This window comes from Cebus imitator, unplaced genomic scaffold, assembly GCF_001604975.1.
Source record: "Cebus imitator isolate Cc_AM_T3 unplaced genomic scaffold, Cebus_imitator-1.0 Scaffold335, whole genome shotgun sequence".
NCBI lineage: Eukaryota > Metazoa > Chordata > Mammalia > Primates > Cebidae > Cebus > Cebus imitator.
In genome coordinates, this window is record NW_016107650.1 from 1070219 (window position 1) to 1095991 (window position 25773).

The 25773-nt window shown below is 40.1% G+C and overlaps 1 protein-coding gene across 2 annotated transcripts in view; it reads left to right on the plus strand.

Annotated features, from left to right (window-relative positions):
* SCGN (secretagogin, EF-hand calcium binding protein) overlaps positions 1-25295 on the plus strand; it is a 158347-nt gene extending 133052 nt beyond the window's left edge. Inside the window, exons 11-12 of one of the 2 annotated variants that reach the window (XR_005196444.1) lie at positions 24501-24587; positions 25263-25295. Coding sequence is in view for 1 of the 2 variants with exons in the window: in XM_037730202.1 (XP_037586130.1) it covers positions 24501-24512 (12 nt within the window). In the remaining variant the exon portion in view is untranslated. Of the gene's footprint in view, positions 1-24500; positions 24604-25262 lie in introns of those variants that run through there. The other variant, XM_037730202.1, reaches the window with a different exon arrangement.
* Positions 25296-25773: the final 478 nt, after the last annotated feature.

The window sequence follows — 25773 nt, forward strand, 5'->3', positions numbered from 1 at the left end:
TCCCCACCTCCTCTTCCGTCTCCTCTAGATACATCACCTCTCCCCAGTGCAGCAACAATACCAAGACAGGATTCTCCTGTTAGAACTTTTTCTCAATGACTGCCGAAGAAATACTAGCAGTGGCTGACAGAGCAAGAAAGGGCTCTTGGGCCTGTATTTTGTCAGTCTAACTCTCAACACTGGTAATGCTGTGAGTGTTTACCCCCAACTTTCAAACTTTGCGTTAGCCTCATTTGACCTATGTGGCTTTACTCACTTGGTATTAGGCTTTTTTCTTCCATTGCGTTGTTAGTCTTATTTCCCAGGTCATTTTGGGGTACTTAGTGCTGGTGTATTCAGAGAGAGAGCTGAGTAGTTGTCCACAAGTTCCCTGTTACCCAAATCTAGAATGTACTTAAATGTTCACACAGATTTTCTTCACTTTAATTTTCCTCTCTCACATCCATATCGAGGTGTGGATGCATTTCTCCCCACCTTGATATGAATGTGAGAGAGGAATATTAAATGGAACATACAATTTTGAGATCAGAGAGATGTCCTAATCATGCAAATTTACTAGGGGAAGTAATTTGCTGATTGGATCATTTAAAATTTCTAGATGAGCCCATGTCCTGTAAAATCTAACTGCAAGAAAGTTCGCCGGTGAGAAAGCAAAGGACTCTTGGTACCTTCCAGCTGAATCCTCAATGTCTTTTATGAACGGGCCTCCTTAGTGCTTGCATATATTCCTGCATGCCCTCAGTCAGCTCTTATTGTTGTACAAGATGTAGTCTTTGCTAGGTATAGAAAATCTAGGTATTTTCTATACCTAGTTTCAGGGCCCCAGCCCCTCATGTTATTTGATTTTTAAATGCTAACCACTGTGAACCCTGAAAACCTAACACAGTCTCAGTTAATTTAGAAAGTTTATTTTGCCAAGGTTGAAGACGTGCACCCGTGACACAGCCTCAGGAGGTCCTGATGGCAGGTGCCCCAGGTGGTCAGAGCTCAGTTTGGTTTTATGTATTTTAGGGAGACACGAGACATCAATGAACATATTTAAGATGAACAGTAGTTTGGTCTGGAAAGGTGAGAAAATTTGAAGCAGGGAGGGGGCTTCCAGGTCATAGGTAGATAAAATACAAATGGTTGTGAATTAGCCTCTCCAAAGGAGGCAATCATATATGCATTTATCCTGCGTAGCAGAGGGGCGACTTTGAATAGAATGGGAGGCAGGTTTGCCCTGAGCAGTTCCCAGCTTGACATTTCCCTTTAGCTTGGTGATTTGAGGGACCCAAAGTATTTTCCTTTTACATTTCCCCCCTTTTCTTTTTAAAAATCTGTTGGAGAAGGCATTTTAGAAGAAAATGAGTCCTTGGCCTCAGCTTTTGTCTGATCTCTCATGGCTAGGAGAGTTTATTTCTAAACAGGTAGGTCCTGAGTTACTAGGAAAGCTCATTTTTAGAAGGTTGTGAAGTCTCCTGTCCTACAAAGAGAAAATAGGGGGAGGAAGAGAGAAAAACAACAACAAACAGAAGACCAATTCTGGAAAATAGAGGCCACATAACTCTGAAGTCCATATACCAGGTAGGCAGGTATGAGTGTCTTATGAATGTAAACAGGTTACTGTTACTTTCTTCTGAAGTTTAGGTTGTCTAGCTTCAGTTCACAGGGCTTTAAAAAAGCACAGATTAGTTTCCAGTGACTCCAAGTTAAGAAAAATGGAGAAAAAAAGGAAAAAAACTGAAAACACTATTTTGAAGACATGTAACCAAGAAAAATTAGAATTCAGTCCAAACTGTGGAAAACAATAAAAAATGAAAAGCATTACACAAGACTAGAATATAACAATAGGTACACTATAGTTTTGGAAACATAACTTTTCTCTCTCCAGTTTCCCATTTTTATTAAAGGCAAATCATGATAAGACTGGTTTGCTTTATGACACCTGGCCTAATTATTTGTATACAGTGCAGCAAGAATAATTAGTTTTTACACAGGCTTTTAAATTGGCTGTGATGGAACTCTTCCACAGAAGGAATCTCAGTGAAGACTTTTTAAAGCCAAACAATAGCCCTAATAAAGCCTACCCCAGCCATGGATTTGTACTATGAAATATTATGAAATACCTGTGAGTTGGGTGAATTCCTCTCCTTCTGCACTTCTAAGAAAAACTTGGGGCTCCTGGGCCTGTCAGAAAGTGACATTCTTTACTTAGCACAGGTCAGGAGTCCTGTACAGAGACTGTGAAGACGAAGATATGAGGCGAGTTTTTCCAAGGGGCTTTTACTGGCTCCATAAGTCAAGTTTAATTTTTTATAGGAAAGCACACCATTCCAGTCAAAGCCTTGGTAAAAATAAGGAGTTTCTCCAACTGTACCCTGTTACAAATGAAAACAGATTCTTATTGCACTTATGCAAATAACTGCATTGTCATAGGTAAAGAATACTCACAAATGGTTCCCCAATTCTGTAAAATCAGGTAGAAAAACAAATATGCTCCAAATTTTGTTCATAGTATACTTTACTCAATTGTAAATAGCTTAAAACTTTCTTGACTCTGAAAAACAAAGGATCAGCAATGTTTTAAGCAAAAAGTAAAAAGAAAGATTATTTCAGAATTCTATTAGTTTAGTCCGTGCAGTTAATTCATGTTTTGCTGGATGTTCATGAACATTGCAGCTCTCCATGAGTCTTCAAAGTTTTTTCTCTATTTTGATGTCATCGTCTCCAAAGTTATCAGAAACCTCTATTCAGGAGCACCTGGTACAATTTCATAGCTGATTATAAAACCGCCTTCTAAAGACGTCCAAAACAAGACAACAGTTACCTGTGGATACAAAAAGGTTTTAGGGCAGCCATAGTCAAAGGCATTTTGTTACCTCCGTGGCACATAATAATTTCACATAAAAATTATAATTATTACTGATAATGTACACTATGTCATATCAGAATTATAGGAGTTTCCCATAATTTTGGAACACATAACAATAATATATTTATGCAAATATAGTCCAAAGAAAACCCAACACCATTTCATATCAGACAGTGCTTCCTATATAATTTTCATACCAAATAGGCCAAATACATCATTTTTGGACTTTAGGGAACCTATTTATATCTTAGAGGATTAATTAGGTTGGAAAAATACATAATTTATAATTTTACTTTGGGAAGTTTGTCAAATATCAAAGGTTTAAAACACCTGATATCACAAAATAGGATTGCAGGTAATTGTAAAATCATTCATTCATTTAACCAAAGTGATAAGGATTTCAAAACAGCAAAAACCTTCATTTTTTGAGAAAGGAAGCTTAGTTTTCCAAACAGTAGCCCTAATAAATAGCATGAAGCCAATTAAATTTGTGTTTCAAAATTTTATAAACAATCTATAAAGGTTTAATCTTGATTATAAAATACACCTTCCATATGCCTTTTATAACCTTGGTAATCTTTATTAAGGAGTTGGTTAATGTTTCAAGAAAACGTTGTTAATTTGACCCGGGAGTCCATATGCTGGTCTTGGATCAGTGTGCCTTTGACATTAACAGTTAATTTATAGAGAAATTGAAATTTTATCTCTTTAAATCAGCGCTTACAATCTCACAAGTGTACCCGTTCTGTGATAGCCCCTGGGCCTTGAGGAGTTGCATGGCTTTAATTTCTGGCTCTGTGTCTCAGGAATGCAGTTTATTTTGATTGGCATCTTATCTGTGGCCTGAAGATGATGTTTTGATTGCTGTCAGTGTTTAAGAAATTTGCAGGACTTAGTGTTCTTTTTAGACCCAGGAGTCAAACAAAGCCCTATAACCAAGTCACAAGGACTTTAAAAGCACATACAGGAAGACACAAGAATATAATCCTAATTTAAAAAATTTAAGTCTCAGTTTTTCCCAAGCAAACCAAACTTAATAATGGCATAGGAGTTATTTTTATAAATGTAAAATCTGTTAGCCCAGTTACCAAAAGGCAAAAGAAAAGACCTTCTGCAATGTACAGAATATTATGTTGAAAGAAAATAATTCCTTTAGACCTTTAAGAAAATATTGTTAGCATCAGGCCACACACAAAAACAGAAGCTGATCATAGCAAAGAACTGAAAATGAGTTCAAGAGGAGCGCTACTATTTCACACCTTTTACAAGGGGAGAGGAAACCAAAACCACCGAGATGCAACATAAGTGTATAAGTGACTTTTTTTTTTTTTTTAACATCAAACCCAATCTGTAGAAAGACCATTGTAATTTTCCTTTAATGACAGGCAACTTGATCATATAAAAGATTTTGTTTTGTTTTACACAGAATGTTCATGACATACTTAGGTTTTCTGGTTTGTCTTGAACTAACATTGGTTCCTTCCTTTCTTCTTTCCTTCCTTTCTTTCTTCCTGCCTGCCTTCCTGACTTCCTGCTTTCCTTCCATGGAGTCTCATTCTATCACCCAGGCTGGAGTGCAGTGGCACAATCTCAGCTCGCTGCAACCTCTGCCTCCCGGGTTCAAGCAATTCTCCTGCCTCAGCCTCCTGAGTAACTGGGATTATAGGTGCATACCGCCGTGCCTGGCTAATTTTTGTACTTTTAGTAGGGACGGGGTTTTGCCATGTTGTCCAGACTGGTCTCGAACTCCTGACCTCAGATGATCCAGCCGACCTGACCTCCCAAAGTGCTGGGATTACAGGCTTGAGCCACTGTGCTCGGCTGGACATCCTTCCTTCTTAGGCATTTTACTCTAGAACCAAATTTACCATACAAGATTCTTTCTCATATGAAATTATTTCACTTTAAGCTTTCTTATTAAAAAAAAAAAACAACTCTTTCTAACTTTTTAAATGTATCTTTTATTTCCTGGTTCCTTTTTACCTTGTTTTATACATGCCCTTTAAATAAGCTTTGAATTAGACAAAAATTGTTCACCTTTTTTAAAAGGACATACTTTTTTTGTTTAGAAAGAATGTTTTTCTAGAAATATATTTTTATTGGAAAATGCCCAAATAATGAAATATCTATTATGTAATATAACTTTAGATTATAATTATAATGAGTTTGTCTACAAGTATTTATCCCATTACATTTACCTAATTATTTTAATCATTTACCTAGATTACTTACAAAAACTGCAGTTGTCATTATTTAAAGTTATGGAACTGCCATTGCAAAATTATAACTGAAACAGTGAAAAAGATTTGACCTAACTGACTCCATCTTGCTTCTAACCTCCAAGCTGTTCTTGTTCATTCCTGGTTTTAGGCCAAACTAATTTTGGGAGCAACTTACAGTTTAGCTTTGAAACAAAAAATGTAACAGTCCTTTCCCAAAACAAATCTTACTGCTTGTGAAGCAGACTGCCTAAAGCCACAAGATTAGAAGTTACAGTACTCTTACTAATTCAAGATGTAGCTATTTTTATTAAACTAATATCAACATTTTATTTATGAAAGGTTACACAAAGATCATTCTGTCTTGGGCTGGGTTTATAGTTTTGTAACCCCTATGCCAAAGTTTGACAGCTTATAGCATTTGGCCAGGATAAGTATGAAATTGCTTGATTAATAAATGTAATAAAAAGTATGCTGGCAATTAAGACTTTTCTAATATTGCTTTACCAGTAATTTTTAAAGCTAATTTATTAAAAATTTTACTTAAGTTATGTAAACTTGAAAAAGCATTTTACTGGTCTTACCTCATAAAGTATTTGATGCAAATGCTTTGGTTTTCTTTTTTTTTTTTTTTTTGAGATGGCATTTCACTCTTGTTGCCCAGACTGGAGTGCAATGGCATAGTCTTGGCTCATTGCAACCTCCACCTCTCTGGTTCAAGTGATTCTCCTGCCTCAGTCTCCCAACTAGCTGGCATTGCAGGCGTCCACCACAGTCTCCAGCTAATTGTTTTTGTATTTTTAGTAGAGACAGGGCTTCACCGTGTTGGCCAGGCTGGTCTGAAACTCCTGACCTCAGGTGATCCACCTGCCTAGGACTCCCAAAGTGCTGGGATTACAGGCGTGGGCAACTGTACCTGGCCAACACTTTCATTTTCTTAAGCCAATTACTTAGAGCTCTTTTATATATTTTCTGTATTGAAACATTGTGTAAACAACGCTTAATACATCTATTTAGGCATGCAGAGAAGTACATCTTAAAGATTTATAGAAACCTTTTCTTCCCCTATCTTAGACTTTCAGATTCTTGATAACCTGTTTCACAACCCTAGGTGGTTGTCAGCTAAATAGCCTTAAATTTGCATATTAAAGGAAACAACTTAGGTGAAATCATATAGAAAAATTTGTATCATAAAGTACAGGGGGAAAAGTCTGGTGATGCTAGAGGGAGATTAAAAGTGGATGCCAAATTAAACATAAAATTATAGAAGTCTATCATAGGATTTTATAAGGAGACCAATTTTATTTAGGTAAGGACTGACGACCTATCTTTTTAACTGGATTTCTGAGCTCTGGGCAGAGTCTACCTTGAAACCTAGGTCTCCAAGAAGGGACAATTTGTATGAGGTTAGACCATGTGATGCTTTTACAGTGCACTGAAATTTTTTTTAACAATGATATTTATAAGTGTCTAAACCACACTCTTCCTTAAAAACCCAAGAGTAACCTCTGTTGCAATAATGATTTTAGACAGGAAAAAAAAAAGGATAGGTAACACAACACAAAAGTAAGATGTTCAAGAGCTGAGACATACCTGTTTACGATCTTGGAAAACCTTGTTTTTCCCTGAAAGTGAGTCTGGCACCTTCTCCATTTACTTTAAGAAACACCAGGCTATTACAAACTATTTGAGGTCCTCCATGCAGCAGAGGGTGCAAAAGAAAGGAGAGACAGTAGAAGTAAATGGAAAAAAAATTCAGTCAACTGAGAGGAAAAAAACTCATGCTCAAAAAAAAAAAAAAAAAAAAAAAAAAAAAAAAAAAAAAAAAAAAAAAAAAAATCATGCTCAAAAAAAAAAAAAAAAAGGTCCCAGGAGAAAAATAAAAACATGAAGTCCTCTTAAATACAAACACACACACGTATCTTGGATGTTAGCTTTTAAGCTGACTTTTAGCCTTTGAACTCCTTTAAAAAAATCTTGTAAAATCTCATTACCATATTTCAGCTAGGACAAATCACTGCTATTTCAGAAGTACAGCCATTGGTCTTTCAGTTTGGACTAGCTAGCAAAAAGTTGGCCTTATTATGTTACTTAAAGCTCCTTGGTCAAAATAAAAAATCTTTTCTCTTTTTTTCTCTTTTTCTGGCCATTTTTTTCCCTCCACCCAATACCGTGTGTGTGTGTGTGTGTGTGTGAATTTAGCCACTTTACAGACCTTGTTCTGTGAAGTGACCAATTTCATAATTTGGAATTTCCTTTGGATTTGACCAAGTCAAACAGAGTTGATCAAACCCAATGGGAAAAAGACCAAAACAACAGTGAAAACAAGCAAACAACAGCAACAATAAAAACAGTTAAGCAAAGCTCTCATGGTAAAGACAAATTAAGACTAGCTGGTTGTTAATCTTAACTTTAGCCAACACAAACCCCAATTCAGTTACTTAACTAGGGATGGGTCTCAGGCTGTAGACTGCTCTCTACCATCCTAGAGGCAGGAAAAAAAAAAAAAAAAACCCTCATCTTTTCTGTTGGAAGCAATTTTAAACTCCATAAAGGAGCTATCTGTCTTCCATCAAAACAGGTAACTTTCTGTGGAAACAGGAAATCTTGCCTGCCTTTTTGGAAGGAAGTAAAACAAAACAAAACAAAAAGGAGTTTTACTTGCTTTTTAAAAAAATAGCAAAATAAACTTGACTCTACCACATTTTGGGAGATCAGGAATTCTCTGGAGGGGGTGCTTTCAGGCCTTAGTAAATTGTCCTATCGATTTGAGCCATAAAGTTAGCTCATGTTGATACCAAGCATAGAATTGTCAAAGGCCAGGGGATCTCCACTCAGAATCCCTTCATGGTTACCAAAATGTGAACCCTGAAAATCTAAGGCAGGTCTCGGTTAATTTAGAAAGTTTATTTTGCCAAGGTTGAGGATATGCGCCCATCACACAGCCTCAGGGGGTCTTGATGACATGTGCCCAAGGTGGTCTGAGCAGTTTGGTTTTATACTGCTCTGGACATGATACATCAGTCAACATACGTAAGACGAACGTTGGTTTGGTTTGGAAAGGCGGAACAACTTGAAGCAGGGAGAGGGCTTTCCAGGTCATAGGTAGATAAGGAACAAATGGTTGCCTTCTTTTCAGTTTCTGATTAGGCTCTCCAAAGGAGGCAGTCAGATCTGCACTTGTCCTGGTGAGCAGAGGGTGACTCTGACAGAATGGGAGGTAGCTTTACCGTAAGCAGTTCCCAGCTTGACTTTCCCTGTCAGCTTCATGATTTTGTTGTTTTTTTTTTTTTTTTTTTTTTTTTGGCTTCATGATTTTGTGGGCCCAGGGTGTTTTCCTCTCACATCACTTTTGCACCTGTAGCTTGCTTGACCAGTAAAAATACTGGATGCCCAGTTAAATATGCATTTCAGATTTTTAAAAACTAATGTATTTTTAGTATAAATAGGTCCAAAGTAGTTAATGGGACACCGTTTTACCTGGCAACTGTGCTCCAGGAGAACCTCTAGGTAATTCCCTGATGGCCCGTTTTGATGTTCTCCCATCTTCTGGGTGGATTCAAGTTACTGAAGCCTCAGACATAGTTCTGTCACTGGCAAACTTCTGCCAGCACTCCGAGGTGTTGGTTTTCTCTTCCAACGATCGCAGCTTTGAGTCTCTGGTTTTCCTCTCCTTGCTTTTCTCTTTAGTGAGCCATTTCAGTGTCATTTGGCCACTTAAGAAGGCCTTAAAGTTTAGTGCTTAAGAGCATAATCTCTCCTCACAGGCTGCCTTGTTTAGAAAACTGATTCCAGCACTTACTAGCTAGGTCATAATATTGGACAGGTTTCTTAGTCTTTTGGTCTTCCATTTCTAAAGTGAAGATGAAAATACCTACTTTGTCAGGTTGCTGAGAGGATAAAGTGATGCCAAACACAAAAAAAAGCACTTGATGCCATTTGGGCCAGGTGCGGTGGCTCACGCCTCTAATCCCAGCACTTTGGGAGGCCGAGACGGGTGGATCACAAGGTCAAGAGATTGAGACCATCCTGGCCAACATGGTGAAACCCCGTCTCTACTAAAAATACAAAAATTAGCTAGGTGTGGTGGCACAGGCCTGTGGTCCCAGCTATTCAGGAGACTGAGGTGGAAGAATTGCTAGAACCCAGGAGGCGGAGGTTGCAGTGAGCCGAGATCGCGCCAATGCACTCCAGGCTGGCAACAGAGCAAAGCTCCGTCTCAAAAAAAAAAAAAAAAAATGATGTATGGTGGTATATGGCAAGCACGCCAAAAAGGTGAATTACCGTTAATTAATTTCTCTGCAATGAGCTGCTTGTGTAGCTTATATACGGGACTTACTTACAGGCACTCAGACTGTTTTTGTATCTAATTGGCTCATTTAAGCATAGTGATTGCTTTACCACAGACTAGCCTTTGTCTTCTTCATTCAAAGCCTTGTGGGTGATTGACGCAAGTTTCACCCTATTCTGTTGACAGGGTAGTCCTCCCCTCTTAGCTCCCCTGCCCATGAGGAAGCAGGTTCTGCCAGCGTTATTCCCAGATGCAGCTCACCAAGCATTTGTATGTTGAAACTGCATTCCTATGGTAACTTCCACAGTCTGTTCTCCCATCCACTTCTCTTGAGTTCAGTAACTTATAGTTTGATCCTCTTTGCAGCTGTTTATCCAAACAAACTCTTTCCCAGTTTCTAGCTTCCAGCCAAGAACAGAGTCCTACCAGTTCTATCCTACCCGCCATTATTCAGCCATTTTTCCTCCCAACACAACCAAAATCAACAAATCGTATAAGCTGTGAATCTCATTTTTAAAGCCTATCCATTTTTCACAACCTCCTCTAATTGGGAAGCTGTTGTCTCCCTGCTATCTCCCTGTCACCCATGAGCACATGGTTCTGCCAGTCTTCCCTTTCATGGCATGCCGAATAGCTGCAGCCAGAATGTTCCATCTGAATTACTGAAAGGTTGGCTACTCATCAGTGAGAAGGGAGGAGTCATGAAAGAATCCTTCATAAATTGAAACGCAGAATATGCTTTTTGCCCTATAACTTGGAGAATATGAAATAATTCTGGATATAATAAAACTCAAAAATGTCAGCATGATTCACTTATGTTCAAGTAGATATTTTTCATTTTAAAAAATTTGATATTTTTGTTTTGAGACATGTTTATTTAAAATAATTATTTAACTCTTAAAACCAACAAAACATCACCAGAAACACCACTGAAATAGAAGAAATGGAACTATCTATATCCCACCTGTAGTCACTTCGTGCCTCTCAAAGCTGTGGTAAGATGGCGAAAGATACTGAGCAACCTGTTTTGTTACACTCTGGTTCTCATCCTAAAACAGGGCTCTACTGTTCAATAAAAATACAAGACTCTCGGTTAAATTTAAATTACAGATTATCAACAAATTTTCAGAATAAGTATGTCTTAAATATTATAGAAAGCATATTAATATTTCAAAATTATCAGAAAACTATAACTGAGCATCTTATACTTTATCTCACATGTGCTCTAAAATCTTAAGTGATATGATCTTTTATCTTTGAAATATGTAAACTTTGGGTGACTATTCTAGGGGTCAAGGATTTTGGAGTGATATTATAGATATGTATTTACTACTACAGTTTTTCTTTGTGTTGGCCCCAGTTGGATCTTATCCAGCTTGGCTTTTATAAAAGAGGTGTTTTTAAAGACTTCTTTATTCTGTTGACTCTGTTCTCTAAAATGTGTCATTTGTGTCATGGAGTTTGTCTTCATTTTTAAAATTATCTATTGATGATCAGTCTGTTTTTCTGAATATTTCAGTATTAGCTCTTGATAGCTTTTGTTTTATATATTTTGTGTTCAACCAATTGCATTATAAGTTAATATCATGATGAAAGAATACATTTAAGCCTAATCAAGATTAATTTTTATTTTTACCATTTCATAAACTTAAGTACAGTTTTTCATCCAGGTCTATTAGATGCACAAAGCACAACTGGAAATTAGATGTGAGCTGGGTAGATACTGTCAATATCAAAAAAATGTATTCTGCTATTATTGTTATTGCAGTTGCTGTCAACTTATTTCTAAGCTCACTTGAAGCTTAGGATACATTCTGATTTTAAACTGTTATATCTCTTTTTTTTTTTTTTGAGACGGAGTTTCACTCTTGTTACCCAGGCTAGAGTGCAATGGCGCGATCTCGGCTCACCGCAACCTCCGTCTCCTGGGTTCAGGCAATTCTCCTGCCCCAGCCTCTTGAGTTGCTGGGATTACAGGCATGCGCCACCATGCCCAGCTAATTTTTTGTATTTTTAAGAGAGACAGGGTTTCACCATGTTGACCAGGATGGTCTCGATCTCTTGACCTCGTGATCCACCTGCCTCGGCCTCCCACAGTGCTAAGCTGTTATATCTCTTTTTAAGTAGAAGGAGACTTCAAAAAATTTGTGGAAAAATGGAATTAAGAGATAAAAAATATAAGCTTTATTTCTCAACATAAGCTCCATCAAGGTCAAGATGCATTTGTAAGCAATGCTATCAGCCATTATTCTTTAGTCTGTCCCTAAGGAACTGAGGGTCCTGGGAACTTAACCATATCAATGCAGTATTTTTAAAATTATTAACTGAAGAAAAATTTGTGCCCTTAAAACTTTTTTTTTGTTCTTGAGATGTGGTCTTGCTCTTGTTGTCCAGGCTGGAGTGCAATGGCGTGATCTCGGTTCACTGCTTGCCTGCCAGGTTCAAGCGATTCTTCTGCCTTAGCCTCCCAAGTAGCTGGGATTACAGGTGCCCACCACCATGCCCAACTAATTTTTGTATTTTTACTAGAGACAGGTTTCACCATGTTGGCCAGGCTGGTGATGAACTCCTGATTTCAGGTGACCCACCTGCCTTAGCCTCCCAAAGTGCTGGGATTATAGACATCAACCACCGTGCCCAGCCTAAAGATTTTTTTTTTTTAATTAGGAAAGAAAAGTCAGAAGAAGCCAAATTGGGACTGTAACCAGGTGGATGCCTAATGATTTCCCACAGAAACTCTAGCAAAATTGCGCCTGTTTCATGAGAAGAGTCAGCAAGGGGCATTTTTGTGGTGTGATTCTGGTGAAGTTTCCTAGGCATTTTTTTACTAAACCTTTGGCTAACTTTCTGAAAACACTCTCATAATAAGTAGATGTTATCATTCTTTGTCCTTGCAAAAATTCAACAAACAGAATGCCTTGAGTATCCCAACAAACTGTTGCCATGGCCTTTGCCCTTGAGTGGTCTGGCTTTGCTGTGCCAGACCACTTCCACCTCTTGGTAGCCCCTGCTTTGATCATGCTTTGTCTTCAGGATTGTACTGGTAAAGCCATGTTTCAACTTCTGTTACAATGCTTCAAATAAATGCTTCAGGATCTTCATCCCACTCATTTAAAATTTCTGCTGAGGGCTCTGCTCTTGTCTGCAGTTGATCTGGATGGTTTTGGCAGCCGTTGACTGCAAAGCTCAACTTTAAGTTTTTGTCAGAATTGTGTAAGCTGAACTAACATGCCTGTGGAGTTGGCTGCCATCAGTCCTCTTCAATTGGGGCGTGAACAAAATTAGTTTTTTCTTTGCAAATTGACGAGGATGGTCTGCCACTGCAGACTTCAACTTGGACATTGTCTTCTCTCTTCTTAAAATGAGTTTTCCATTTGCTAACTGCTAATTTCTTTGGGGTATACATGCCCATGTACAATTTTCAAAAGGTACAAAATTAAGTACAGTAAAAACTAAATTTTCTCTCCTTCTTTGATTCCTAGTCCTCAAGTTCCCACTCTAGAAGCAACCACCATTGTTAATTAGTTTCTTGTGGGTCCTTCTAGAGACATCTTTTGCACTTCTAAACTAATACATATTTATAATCTCCCCTTCCTTAGTAGCAGACTATATACATTGTCCTCCACTTTGCTTTTTTTCTGAATGGCTCTTGAACTTAGAAAGTAAAAGAAAGATAATATTGAATATCCTAATCCAGAAATGTGTTGGCCTAATACTAGTGAGGCTTCAACTTCCCTTTCCCTCCCGTCTGTTAATAGACACAGAGGTTTCTATTTTGTAGGTGGGCATGAAGGGAAATTGGGTAGTGAAGTCTGTGGTTTGTGGGGAGCTAAAAATGGGAACTGTTCTGGCACATAGACTGGGCTGGACTGCCCAAGCTCAGAAAAGTGGCAATCAGAAAAATAATGGCACTGTTTTTAGAGCGAGTTGGAGGATTCATGGGAAGTAGGAGGTGGCCGAAACTTACAAAGAACAGCCATTTCACATTCTGCTGACCACATGTGGCACACAATGTAAGAGAAGGCTATTTCTTTCACCTACCTTGAAACCTAGCAATGAACTGACAGTCCTCAAACTCCTAGGCAGGACGATGGAAGATTATAAGCCAGAGTGGGAAGAGGGAAAAAGCAGACACCATGCAGTTACAGCACGGGTTGTGGGCGTGTGTGTGGCATGCTTTTGGGGAACTTCCAAAAATACCTTTGGAACACTTGAAAATGTGCTAAGTTCTAGTCAGCAAAACAGTTGGGGGTCTTGCCATCATAATTTGTGCATGAAGATAGACTGCAAGTTGATATTTTGTCTGGTGAGGCCTGGGAAAATTGGGTTATATGTAAAAATGGAAAATGCTAAATACAGAACATATGTAACACCCTGTAACAAGGTGGTGAAATGGAAGCTGAGGTTGCAAAACAACAGACACCCATTCTAAGTCGAAGTTCGGGACCAGGATTTAGAAAGAAAGAGGCCGAGAACCAGTGGATCATTCTTACATCCCTCAGCCATATGAGGAATACTAAAGCACAGAGGGGGAGACGGAAATATCACTGCTTAGGGGGAGTTACTTGGGAAGATGTACTCAGAGGCCATGCCCCTGGCAGGTGTAAGTTCTGTGGGATGCCTGCCCTTCTTCGTAGGCCAGACTTCAGCTGAGCCACCTTGAGAGTCTGTGTGTTCTCCAGGGTTGAGGGACACAGTGGACTGGTGTCTGATTGTCCCCTGAGAACTCTCAAGGGTGAGAAATTGGCTCTGTAGCTGTGGCAGAAAAGCTGAAGGAGAGGAGGTGGTGGTAGGCACCCTGGCACTCCCAGAATTCAGTGGGGCTGGAACAGATGAGTGTTTACTATGGTTTTGATGTGGGTGATGGATGGGAGGCAGAAACCTAGAGTCGCCCTAGGTCCAAAAGGCCTGCAGAGAAAAGTTGGATGTATTGCTGCATTGCTAGGGGCTAAGGAAAGCATAAGTAACCAGGTAGCACAGAGATACCTAGGTGCAGAGAACTTCAGGTGGGTGTTTCCAAGCAGGTGGGTGGTTTCTTGCAATAATCCACTGAGGTGTTTCTTCGTAGAATTAACTTTAAGCAAAAGCAAAGCCCGAAGTGCTGCTGCTTTGACCGAAGGACGCTTGCTCTCTTTACTTCTCTGTTTTCCTCCAGCTCCATGTCTGGAAGGGTCAGGAACCTTAGATGAAGTGAGGGGAGAGGAGGAATGGAAGTACTGGGTGAGGCTGGGTGTGGTGGCTCACGCCTGTAATCCCAACACTTTGGGAGGCTGATGTGGGTGGTTCACCCGAAGTCAGGAGTTTGAGACCAACCTGGATAACATGGTGAAACCCTGTCTCTATTAAAAGTACAAAAATTAGCTGGGTGTGGTAGTGGGTGCTTGTAATCCCAGCTACTTGGGAGGCTGAGGCAGGAGAATCGCTTGAGCCCAGAAGACAGAGGTTGCAGTAAGCCAAGATCACACCATTGTAGTCCAGCCTGGGTGGCAAGAGCAAAACTCCATCTCAAAAAAAAAAAAAAAAAGAAGGCACATAGAAGCAACTAAGCATACTCTAGGAGTGGGGAGAGGCTTCAACTTTTATTCAAGTTCAGAATTTTGATGAGTACATGCAACTGAACATTTTAACTGAAGCAAGACTCTTAGCAACTAATAACTGTAGTCTCCATTTTCATCTTCCTCCACGGGCAGGGTTGAACTAGCTTTACTTGATGTGTAAGAACAGCGCTGTAACATACCATCCTATGAGTTGCGTTTGTGCCCTGTAGCAATTGCTTTTAGACACTAGGTAATGACAAAATGGAAGAAATTCTTAACTCTCCAGCATTTTCCTCTTCTATTTCCCAGAGGTTCTTCAATTTTTAGTTAATTTTAATAAACTGCTTTCTTGCAAGGGCACTAACACTTTTTTGTCATGCCTTCTATATAATTATTATTTTAAAATTGACGCACATTAACTGCACATCTTTTGGGGGTACAGAGTGCTATTTTGATGCTTATATACAACGTGTGATGGTCAAATCAGGGTAACAGCATATCCTTCACTTCAAACGTTGATCATTTCTTAGTGTTGGGAACATTGAAAATACTCTCTTCCAGCTATTGGAATGTATACAATAAGTTAACTGTAGTCACCCCCTCAGGACAGCGGGACTTATTCCTATTTGTAATTTCGTATTAAAATATCCCTTCATTCATTCGTTCGTTAGGACCTCACCATGTGTAAACATTGCAGTGGGTATTAAGTAATAGGAAGATAGGTAAGGTAGAGTCAGTATAAATGAGATGACATTGACATGAAACGGTGGCTAAGACAAGACTGTACACAGCTAAGAGCAAGGAATGTTGTTACAGGTTTCTTAAGAGAAATACAGTGTACTGTAGAATGGTGGCTCTGATATTTTATCTGTGAAGATACCTAAGATAGACTGGGTTCATGTGCACGAGCCTCTCAGCAATTTGATAGAATGTCACAGTTTTGATTGGGAAGTAAAGTACTTCAAATGAGATGGCTCTTTGTGGCACAGATAAGCAGCTGAAATTTGTCTGATTCTCAGTATGCTGGAATGGGACTTCTACTCTGCTTCTAGATACTTCTCTGCTCTCTCTACTCAGGAAAGCCTGTCGAAATATGAGTAAGAGGGGCTTGGTCATAGGTAGCAAGACATAGACTTGTCTGTTCTAACTTATTAAAGTTTTATCAGTAGAAAAGTTACTTGTGGCAATCCTTACAACTGACAGCCACAGCTGTGGACATGCTATGTTTCAGAATGACTGTTATTTTTTAAAAATAGTCTCATCTGTTGCGGCAATCACACAAAACCTCATGCCAAAGATGGCCTTTGTGTTGGGTTTTGAAAGATGGGCAGAATTTCAACAGGCAGAGAAGGGAAGAAAGGACATTTTCCTGGAAGAGGAAATGCACAACGTGTCACGTGGCCCAATGTGTAGTTTAGCTGGCTGGAGTACAGGGCATGCAGGAAGCAGTAAAATACAACACTGAAAAGGTACATTGTAAGTAGGGTCTTGAATGGTAGTCTAAGAATTAAGAGGAATCTGGTATTTTTTTTAAGTGTGCCAGATACAGTATTAGATATTTTGTATGAATCAGTTCATTTTGCTCTCGCCTTGACCCTATGATGTGGTGATGAAGTCAGGAATGGAGAATGATTTTCTTACTGTCTGGTATCAAGCCACCTGCCTCTGTGCCCACACAATCTCCCTGGCCTCCTGTTACAGCGGATGAGCTGACCCTGCTGCCCAGGCTCGCCTCGCCCCTTGCCCACTGGGTCCCGTTTCCTCACACCTGCTCAAGATCTCCACTGCTGCCGTTGTCCCTCTCCCTCCCTTACTGTTCACTTTGTCCCTGTATATTAGTGTGTGTGTCCATGCATGAACACACACCCTAGTGCTGATGTAAGCCTTTAGTAAACCTGCCATTCTCCTTAAGTTACGTCCCTCTCCAGCCTTTAAACACCGAAGCCCCTTGAAACAGGTGTCCACATTCAGCATTTGCTCCTTCATGTCCCAGTCTCTCTCACTTGAGTCCCTGTCAGGGTCACCAGTGCTCTTCCTGTGGCTAAACGCAGGATCACTTTTCCATTGTCATCTTATTCAAACTCTCAGCAGCACACAGCACAGTGGACGGCTCACTCTCCCTTGACAGACTTGGGAAGCCATCTCTGTGTTCATTTTCTATTTGCTGCCATAACGAGTTGCCTCAACGATAGTGGCTTAAAACAATAGAAGTTTATTATCTTACAGCTCCGCAGCTCAGAATCCAACACAGGTCTCCATGGCTAAAACCATGCTGCTTTTCGGTTGCTCTAGGGAGGAACTGCCTCCCTTGCCTTTTCCATTTGTAAAGCCAGCAACATTGATCTCTTTGCCCATTCTATCATCCCATACTTCTCCCTGTATTCCTCTTCTGCCACTGTCTTTTACATTTAAGAACCCTAATGATTACATTGAACTCACCTGCATAATCCAGGGTAACTTTAATATTTTAAGATCAACTGATCAGTAACCTTAATTTCTTCTGCAACTTTAGGTCCTCTTTGCCAACCCAAGTTATTCACAGTTCCCAGGGACTGGACATAGACATCTTTGGAGGCCATTATTAGTCTATCCACCACACTCTCCTGACTTTTATTCCTGCTGCACAGAGTCAACTTTTAGTATCCTCTGTTGACTCATCCCGTGCTAGATTTCTGAATGTTAGAATGCCTTTGACCTTTCTCTTGAATTTTTTGTATCTGAACTCTAAGTGATACTCTAAGTGACCACATCTAATCCCTTGGCTCTAAACCCCGTCTTAGTAGATGACTCCAAAAATATAATCTCTGGTTTTGACGTCATTCCTGAGCTCCAGACTCTAATATGCAGCTACCTACTCAGTATTTTTACATGAATTTCTAATAGACATTGCAAGCATACAGCCAAAACAGATTTGTTTTCATTTTTTAGATTCAGAGGTATGTGTGCAGGTTTGTTACATGGATATACTGCATGAGGCTGAGGTCTAATAGCTTCATCCCAGAGGGTACCTGCCAGATGCCATCCAGACCTCTCCTGTATGAGGTGTCTGTCAGCTCCTATTGGGAGATTCCTCCTGGTCAGAATACAAGGGGGTCAGGGAGCCACTTGAGGTGGCAGTCTGACCCTTATCAGAGCTGTCATGCTGTGCTGGGAGCTCCACTGCCCTCCTCAGAGCTGCCAGGCAGGTGACATTTAAGTCTGCTGAAGCTGTGTCCACAACCACCCCTTTTCCCAGGTACTCTGTCCCAGGAAGTTGGGGACTTTATAAGTCGCTGACTCTGGCTGCTGCCTTTTTTCAGAGATGCCCTGCCCAGCAAGGAGGGTGTCTAGTGAGACAGTCAGTCTGCTGCAACCTTGCTCACCTGTCGCTCTGCCCAGTTCACACTTCCCTGGGGCTTTGTTTACACTGTGATTTAAAAACCGCCTACTTGAGCCTCAGCAATGGTGGACACCCCTCCACCACCTAGCTCCAGAGTCCCAGGTTGGGCTCAGGCTGCTTGCTGGCTGTGGGAATTTTAAGCCAGTGGATCTTAGCTTGCTGGTCTCTGTGGGGGTGGGACCCACTGAACCAGACCACTTAGCTCCCTGGCTTCAGCCCCTTTTGCAAGGGAGTGAGTGGTTCTGTCTTGCTGACATTCCAGGTGCCACTGGGGTATGAAAAAAAACAGCTGCTGTGGCTAGCTCGGTGTCTGCGCAAACCACCACTCCATTTTGTGCTGGAAACCCAGGGCTGTGGTGCTTGTGTAGGCACCGGAGGGAAGCTCCTGGTCTGCGGTTGCCATGACCATGGGAAAAGCACAGCATGTGGGCTGGAGCGCAGGGAACAGTCTCTAAGATCTTCCCTTGGCTAGGAGAGAAAATTCCCCGACTCCTTGAGCTTCCTAGGTGAGGTGACTCCCCACCCTACATTTGCTCGCCCTCCTCGGGCTGCACTCACTGTCCAACCAAGTCCCAATGAGATGAACCAGTTGCCTCAGTTGGAGATGCAGAAATCACCCGCATTCTGCATCGATCTCGCTGGGAGCTGCATGCCAGAGCTGTTGCTATTCGGTCATCTTGCCTTCATCCTTGTTTTTAAGTATTATTGTATGGTGATTGGAATTGAAGTTAGATGCAGCAAGACTGACGAGTGAACTTAAGTGGGAACTGCATACCCTTGTATTTAGTGTTAATTAAATATATGGATTATTATTTGGCAGGGTTTGTACTAAGTGCTTAATATGAACTAATTAATTATATCTTCGCCATGCCCTGTGAGATACTATTATGATGCTCATTTTATATAGAGAGAAACTAAGGCTTAGAGAGGACACGAGACTTGCTCGAGGCCATATCATTAGCAGCCAGCCCAGCTCCGGCTCTCCACCCAGCTGTCCAACGCAGACTGCGCAGCCACTAAAGGCTCAGCCCCCATAGGGGCCACACAACTTTGGGAGTAAAATCTGAAAAGCTTTTGCATTCAAAATCATTAAAAATCTCCCTGTCTCACACACATCCTCAGTTGCAACCTATCTTGAGATCTAATATTTTTTCTTTCTTTTTGAAAGAGGATCTCGCTCTCTCATCTGGGTATAGTTGCATGAACATGGTCACTGAAGGCTCAACCTCCTGGACTCAAGCAAGTCTCGTGCCTCAGCCTCCCGAGTAGCTGGGACTACAGGCATGCACCGCTATGCCAAAGTAATGTTTTGATGTTTTGTAGAGATAGGGTTCTCACTTTGTTGCTGAGGCTGGTCTTGTCTTCTGGGCTCCGAAATCTAATTTTTTTTTTTTTTTTGAGAAGGAGCTTCTCTCTGTCACCAGGCTGGAGTGCAGTGGTGCAATCTCGGCTCACTGCAACCTCCGACTCCCTGGTTCAAGTGATTCTCCTGCCTCAGCCTCCCGAGTAGCTCAGATTACAGGCATGCACCACCACGCCCAGCTAATTTTTGTATTTTTAGTAGAGATGAGGTTTCACCATGTTGGCCAGGATGGTCTTGATCACCTGACCTCATGATGTACCTGCCTCGGCCTCCCCAAGTGCTGGGATTACAGAAGTGAGCCACCATGCCCGGCCACATTTCTAACGGTGGCATTGATAATAGCTTGGTGTCTCCCAAATCTAATTCCAGACCACAGCCTCTTGAAAAGCTGTAACTCTTCAATTTCAATGTCATACAGGAAGGTGACTGTGGTTGTGTTGGAGCAGAAAGATTTGTCATTGTGATTTACCTAACATGGGTTTTATAGACATTTCTGTTACAAGGAATTTTACTTTATTGAGCTACAGACTGGTTACCCAGACTTGATAGATATATTTAGTCAGATAAGCAAAATGTAAATAATCGTATTTCTATAGCGCTAAGGGGACAAATTTATGATCTTGGAATTAAATTTTGTAGACACGAGTGAGGACGCTGTCACTGCACCCAAGACATCAGTAGTTTTTTTCCTTTTTACACACACTAACATCTGCCCCCATTGTAGGCACCACCTTGTCTGATCTTCTTAGGGCTTTTAGTCTCGAAATGGTTCCCTGACAGCTCTCCCACCCTCCAACCTCCGCCTCTTCAACCCTGTTACCATTCATTACTCTCCCTAAAACATACTATGCGGTGGTCACAAAGTTCTGTAACTTCTTCATGCTTCTTTGCCTCTCTATAGAATAAAAATGAAGTCAGTATCTAGATGGGGTATTGTGGGAAGTGAAAGTATTTGCCACCTACTTGCATGCAATAGTGCAGCTTTGGTTTTAAATGACAGCCTCACCTTAAGTGGTCAAGTACCCACCACCCCCAGTTCTCCATATCGTTGCAACTCAGCCTTCTTCATATTTCTTGAATTTGCATTCACTTCTTACTCCCCACTGCCATTCATCATACCTTCCTGGGTTATTGCAGTGGTTTCCAGACTGGTCTCCCTTTCCCCTTCCCATCACACAGGCATACAAACTAGCCTCTGCAGTGCACATCTCCAAACTATCAGGCTCCCATCCTTTCAGGAAAACATCCAAATCGCATAGCATGTCCTAAAGTGCTCATACAACCCCATCCCCTGTTCCCAACTGCAATCTCTCATCGCAGCATCTTTTTATCTTTCCTGGTCAGTGCCTACTCATTCTTTTTTTTTTTTTTAGACAGAGTTTCGCTCTTGTTACCCAGGCTGGAGTGCAATGGCGCGATCTTGGCTCACCGCAACCTCCGCCTCCTGGGTTCAGGCAATTCTCCTGCCTCAGCCTCCTGAGTAGCTGGGATTATAGGCACGCGCCACCCTGCCCAGCTAATTTTTTGTATTTTTAGTAGAGATGGGGTTTCACCGTGTTGACCAGGATGGTCTCGATCTCTTGAACTCGTGATCCACCCGCCTCGGCCTCCCAAAGTGCTGGGATTGCAGGCTTGAGCCACCGCGCCCGGCCTCATTCTTTAAAATACAGCATTCATAGACTCATCCAGTTTATCCCCTTGCCCACAGGGATCCTTCTGTATGGCAATTGTTCTTCTCTTCTAATCGACCATCACTTTGAAAACAATTATTTGATAGCACAGTGCCGCTCAGTGAATGACAAATGAATTTACGAGTAATGAAGAACATTGATCAAAAGAAATTATGGTTTAACCTTACACCAGTCTTTCCTGAAAAAAATTTAGAAGGTACAAGACGGCTAAACAATGTTAACAAGAAGGTTAAAAAGAAAGAAACACATCAGCAAGAGAACACATTCAGCAATTACACACATGTAGCTACATTGCAAGAGAACATAGAATGTCAAAGTGATGCCAGGTTTTCACAATGAGATAAATGAAGTCCAGAGAAGTCAGATAGATGGCGGTAGGACCAGAACCACAATCCCGTGTGCACCGGTCCTTCCACTGCACTGTTGCTCTGGTCGATGAGAAGTCCTCAGCAGTCCTAACACGATTACTGTCATGAAAACTCACCTGGAGGACTGACTTACTATCCAGTAAATTCAGACAAGTATAGGTAAGCATACTTTCATGGAAAAGTGACACATGCATCTCCTGCCTGCATAGGGACATCCCTGCCCTTTGTTCACAAAATATCAGTAACTGTTTTATAAAATTTTTGTGAAGCAGATAATTGCTCATGATAACGTTATAGCTAGGAATGGAATCTTGTAAAAGCAAAGTTTAAACATCTATAAACTTCTGTTGAGCATTTAAAATTTTGCTCCAAATAACACAAAATGGGTAGATTTATGGTATGTGTTGCTTTTGCAAGAGATTATGAATTCCATAAAATGTGCATGTAATACAACTTGATTGTATCACAAATATGCTTGCTGGGTGTGGTGACTCCCGTTTGTAATCCCAGCACTTTGGGAAGTTGAGAGGATCACCTGAGGTCAGGAGTTTCAGACAAGCCTGGCCAACATGGCAAAACCCCATCTCTACTAAAAATTAAAAAAAAAAAAAAAATTAGCCAGCTATGGTGGTGCACACCTATAGACCCAGCTACTCGGGAGGCTGAGGCAAGAGAATCCCTTGAACCTGGGAGGTGGAGGTTGCAGTGAGCCCAGATTGCACCACTGTACTCCAGTGACAGAGCTAGACTGTCTCTACAGGGGAAAAAAAAAAAAACAATCTATGCTTGCCTTAACTACCAAGGCCTAAGGTGCTCTTCAAGAATCACCATATTTGCCTTTTTTGATCTTTAACTTTTCAAATTTACCGATTCAATTTTTTTACTTTTTGAGGGAGTACATATCTATAGATTTTAACACAAATATAAACTCATGTAGCTGCCACTACAATTGGGGTACAGGACAGTTCACCCCCAAAACTTCCTTGCATTGCACCTTTGTAGTAAAAGCCGTCTTTAACCCCTACCTCCTCACAACCACTGATCTGCTCTTTATCCCTATTTCACCTTTTCCAGAAAATCATATACATAGACTTTCAGTATGTAACCTTTTGAGACTGGCTTCTGTCACTCAACACAATGCCTTCGAGATTCATCCACACTGTTGTATGCAGTTCTTTCTTACTTCTGAGTAGTGGTCTGTTGAATGAATGTACCATAGTTTGTCCATTCACCTCGTTGAAGGCTATTTGCGTTGATTTGGCGATTATAAATGAATTACTCTTAATATTTGCATACAGATTGTGTGAGTAAAAGTTTTAAACTCTTGGATTACAGAGTAAGGTTAGCCTCAAAGAAACTGTAAAAGTGTTCTCCAGAGGGCCTGCACCATTTTGCATCCTTAACAGCGAGGTGTGAGGGCTGCTGTTGCTCTGCGTTTGTGATGTAAGTTGGTATTAATTTTCCAAAGGGCTATTAACTCTAATCGTTACGCCATTGTGGTGGTAATTTTCCTTTCCCCATGGCGAATGCTGTTCAGCATCTTTTCATATGCTTATTTGACATCCACCTATCTTTGGTGAAGTGTCTGTTCAAGTATTTTGCCAATTTTAAAATTTTCTTAATATTGATTTTTTATATTATTTCAAATCATCTTATTGCTGATTTTTGAGAGTTCATTATATGTTCTGGATATAAGTCTTTGTCAGGGATGCTATTTGCAAAATGTTCTCGGAGTCTGGAATATTAAGAGGATGAAAAGGCAAATTACAATTACAGAGCAATCATTTTAAATTTTGATTAATAGTATGTTAATTTTTTAAATATATCATGCTTTTGATGCAACATCTAAGAAGTCTTTGCCTAACCCATAGTCATGAATATTTTCCCCTATGTTTTCCTTTAAAAATTTTATGGTTTGATATTTACATTTATATCTATAATCCACTTTTACTTATTTTTTGCATATGACAAAGTTCAGATAAAGGTTTTTTTTTGTTGTTGTTTTTTTTTTTTTTTTGGCGTATGCATGTGCAATTGATCCAGCAATGTTTGTTGAAGACGACCCTTTCTCCATTAAATTGCCTTTTTTCATTCACATTTCCCCAAATTGCATCTTTGTCAAAAATCAATTGGCCATATTTGTGTAGATCTATTTCTGGACTCTCTATCCTGTCCCATTGATATCTGTTTATATGACTTTACCAGTACCAACTATCTTGATAACTGCAGCTTTATAGCTAATCTTAAAATTAGATAATATGTTCTTCTAATTTTATTCTTCTGAGTTAGTCTAATTCCTTTGCCTTTCTTATAAATTTTAGAGATTATCTTCTAGATCTACAAAATAGTCTGCTGAGATTTTGATGTGAACTATATTGAACATCCAATTTATGAATATGGTATGCTGTTCCATTTATCTAATTAGAGTCTTTGATTTCTTTCATCTGTTTTGTAGGTATTCTGTTTGATATTCTGCTTAGAGTCAGATCCACATGCACAGTGTAGCTTTGGTGTTAACCCAGGAGTTTATCCATAAATTTATGGGCTCACTTCCCTAAGCCTCCTCCTGTCTGAAATCTCCCCAATATTTTCTGCCTCCCAAGTGTCCCCTTCTTCATCTTCTGGTTGAAAAGCCAGGGCTTCAGTTTCCCTGTTCTGCTGTGCAAGTTCTCAAAACTGCATACGCTTCTGGAGCCAAGTGGTGAGAGCGTAGTGAAAGAAGAAATGGTGACAAGGATTCTCTTCCCATTGGAAACAAAACTGCTTTGATTTGAGACCAGGATTCTTTTTCCTTGCAGCGTAACGTATGAACGAGGCTTCTAGCAGTCCTTCACCAGGAGAGTTGCTCAGGGCCTCCCTCATAGCATATGTACAAGAAACGGACGGTAAGTCAATTTTTGACTTTTAATTACATGGCTAGAAGAAGCAAATCAAAGAGGAGGATTAAGGCTGCTGGTAAAGATTTGTTACAACAGTGAAAAATGATTTCTACCAGCCTGTTAGCAAAAGTGTAACAAGCACTATAATGCTTTACTGCCTGGGGCGATTTAGTGCAAAGGCAAACAGCTCAATGGACTAGAACATCTTCTGTTATAATATGCTTCAGTGAACTATAGAAACATCAGGCTGTTACATTACATTCTAAAACTTTGAAGTGACGGTTCTGTGATATCAAGAAAAGATCAATTCTGTTCTAATACTCTTTTTGAGAAGACAATTCTACCAAAATCATAAAATTTTCACATCTTAGAGAAATGAGCTGTAGCTCTTAAGAAAACTTTGCCACCTAGCATGATTTCATTATCTAGAATGTTTCAGTTTCCAGAAGTTCTATACAGCTGAGAGTTTACTCCATTAAATGGTGTGTGATGCCAAAAATAATTATTCAATTTCTCAGTCTAAACTCTGATCAAAAGAAATACAATGCAAGCCTGTGTGCAAATTTTTAATTTTCTAGTAGCAATATTAAAAAAGCACAAAGTAACAGACAAAATTAATAGATTTTACTTAATCCAACCAAAATGTTAATATGAAATCAATTCATATTGCTGTGTCGCCAGGCTGGAGTGCAGTAGCATGATCTTGGCTCACTGCAACCTGTGACTCCCAGGTTCAAGAGATTCTCCTGCCTCAGCTTCCCTAGTAGTTGGGATTACAGGCACGTGCCACCACACCCAGCTAAATTTAGTATTTTTCATCGAGACAGGATTTTACTATGTCAGCCAGGCTGGTCTTGAACTCCTGACCTCAAAGGATCCTCCCAAAGTGCTGGCATTATAGGTGTGAGCTACCATGCCTGGCCTAAAAAATTATTAATGAGATATTGTGCATTCTTTTCTTTATATCAAGTCTTTGGAATCCAATGCGTATTTTAAAAAGCGTACATCTCAATTTAGATCCTACATTTTCATCATAAAGACTTGATCTATATTTACATTTTATAAAATGTATACTTCAAAAAGTAGATTCTCATGCTCAGATTGCTCCACACATACCTAAAAAGGTTCCCAATAAAAGAAGTACTAAAAATTTATTTTCAAGTAACATTCAAATCCACATTGACACAACTGG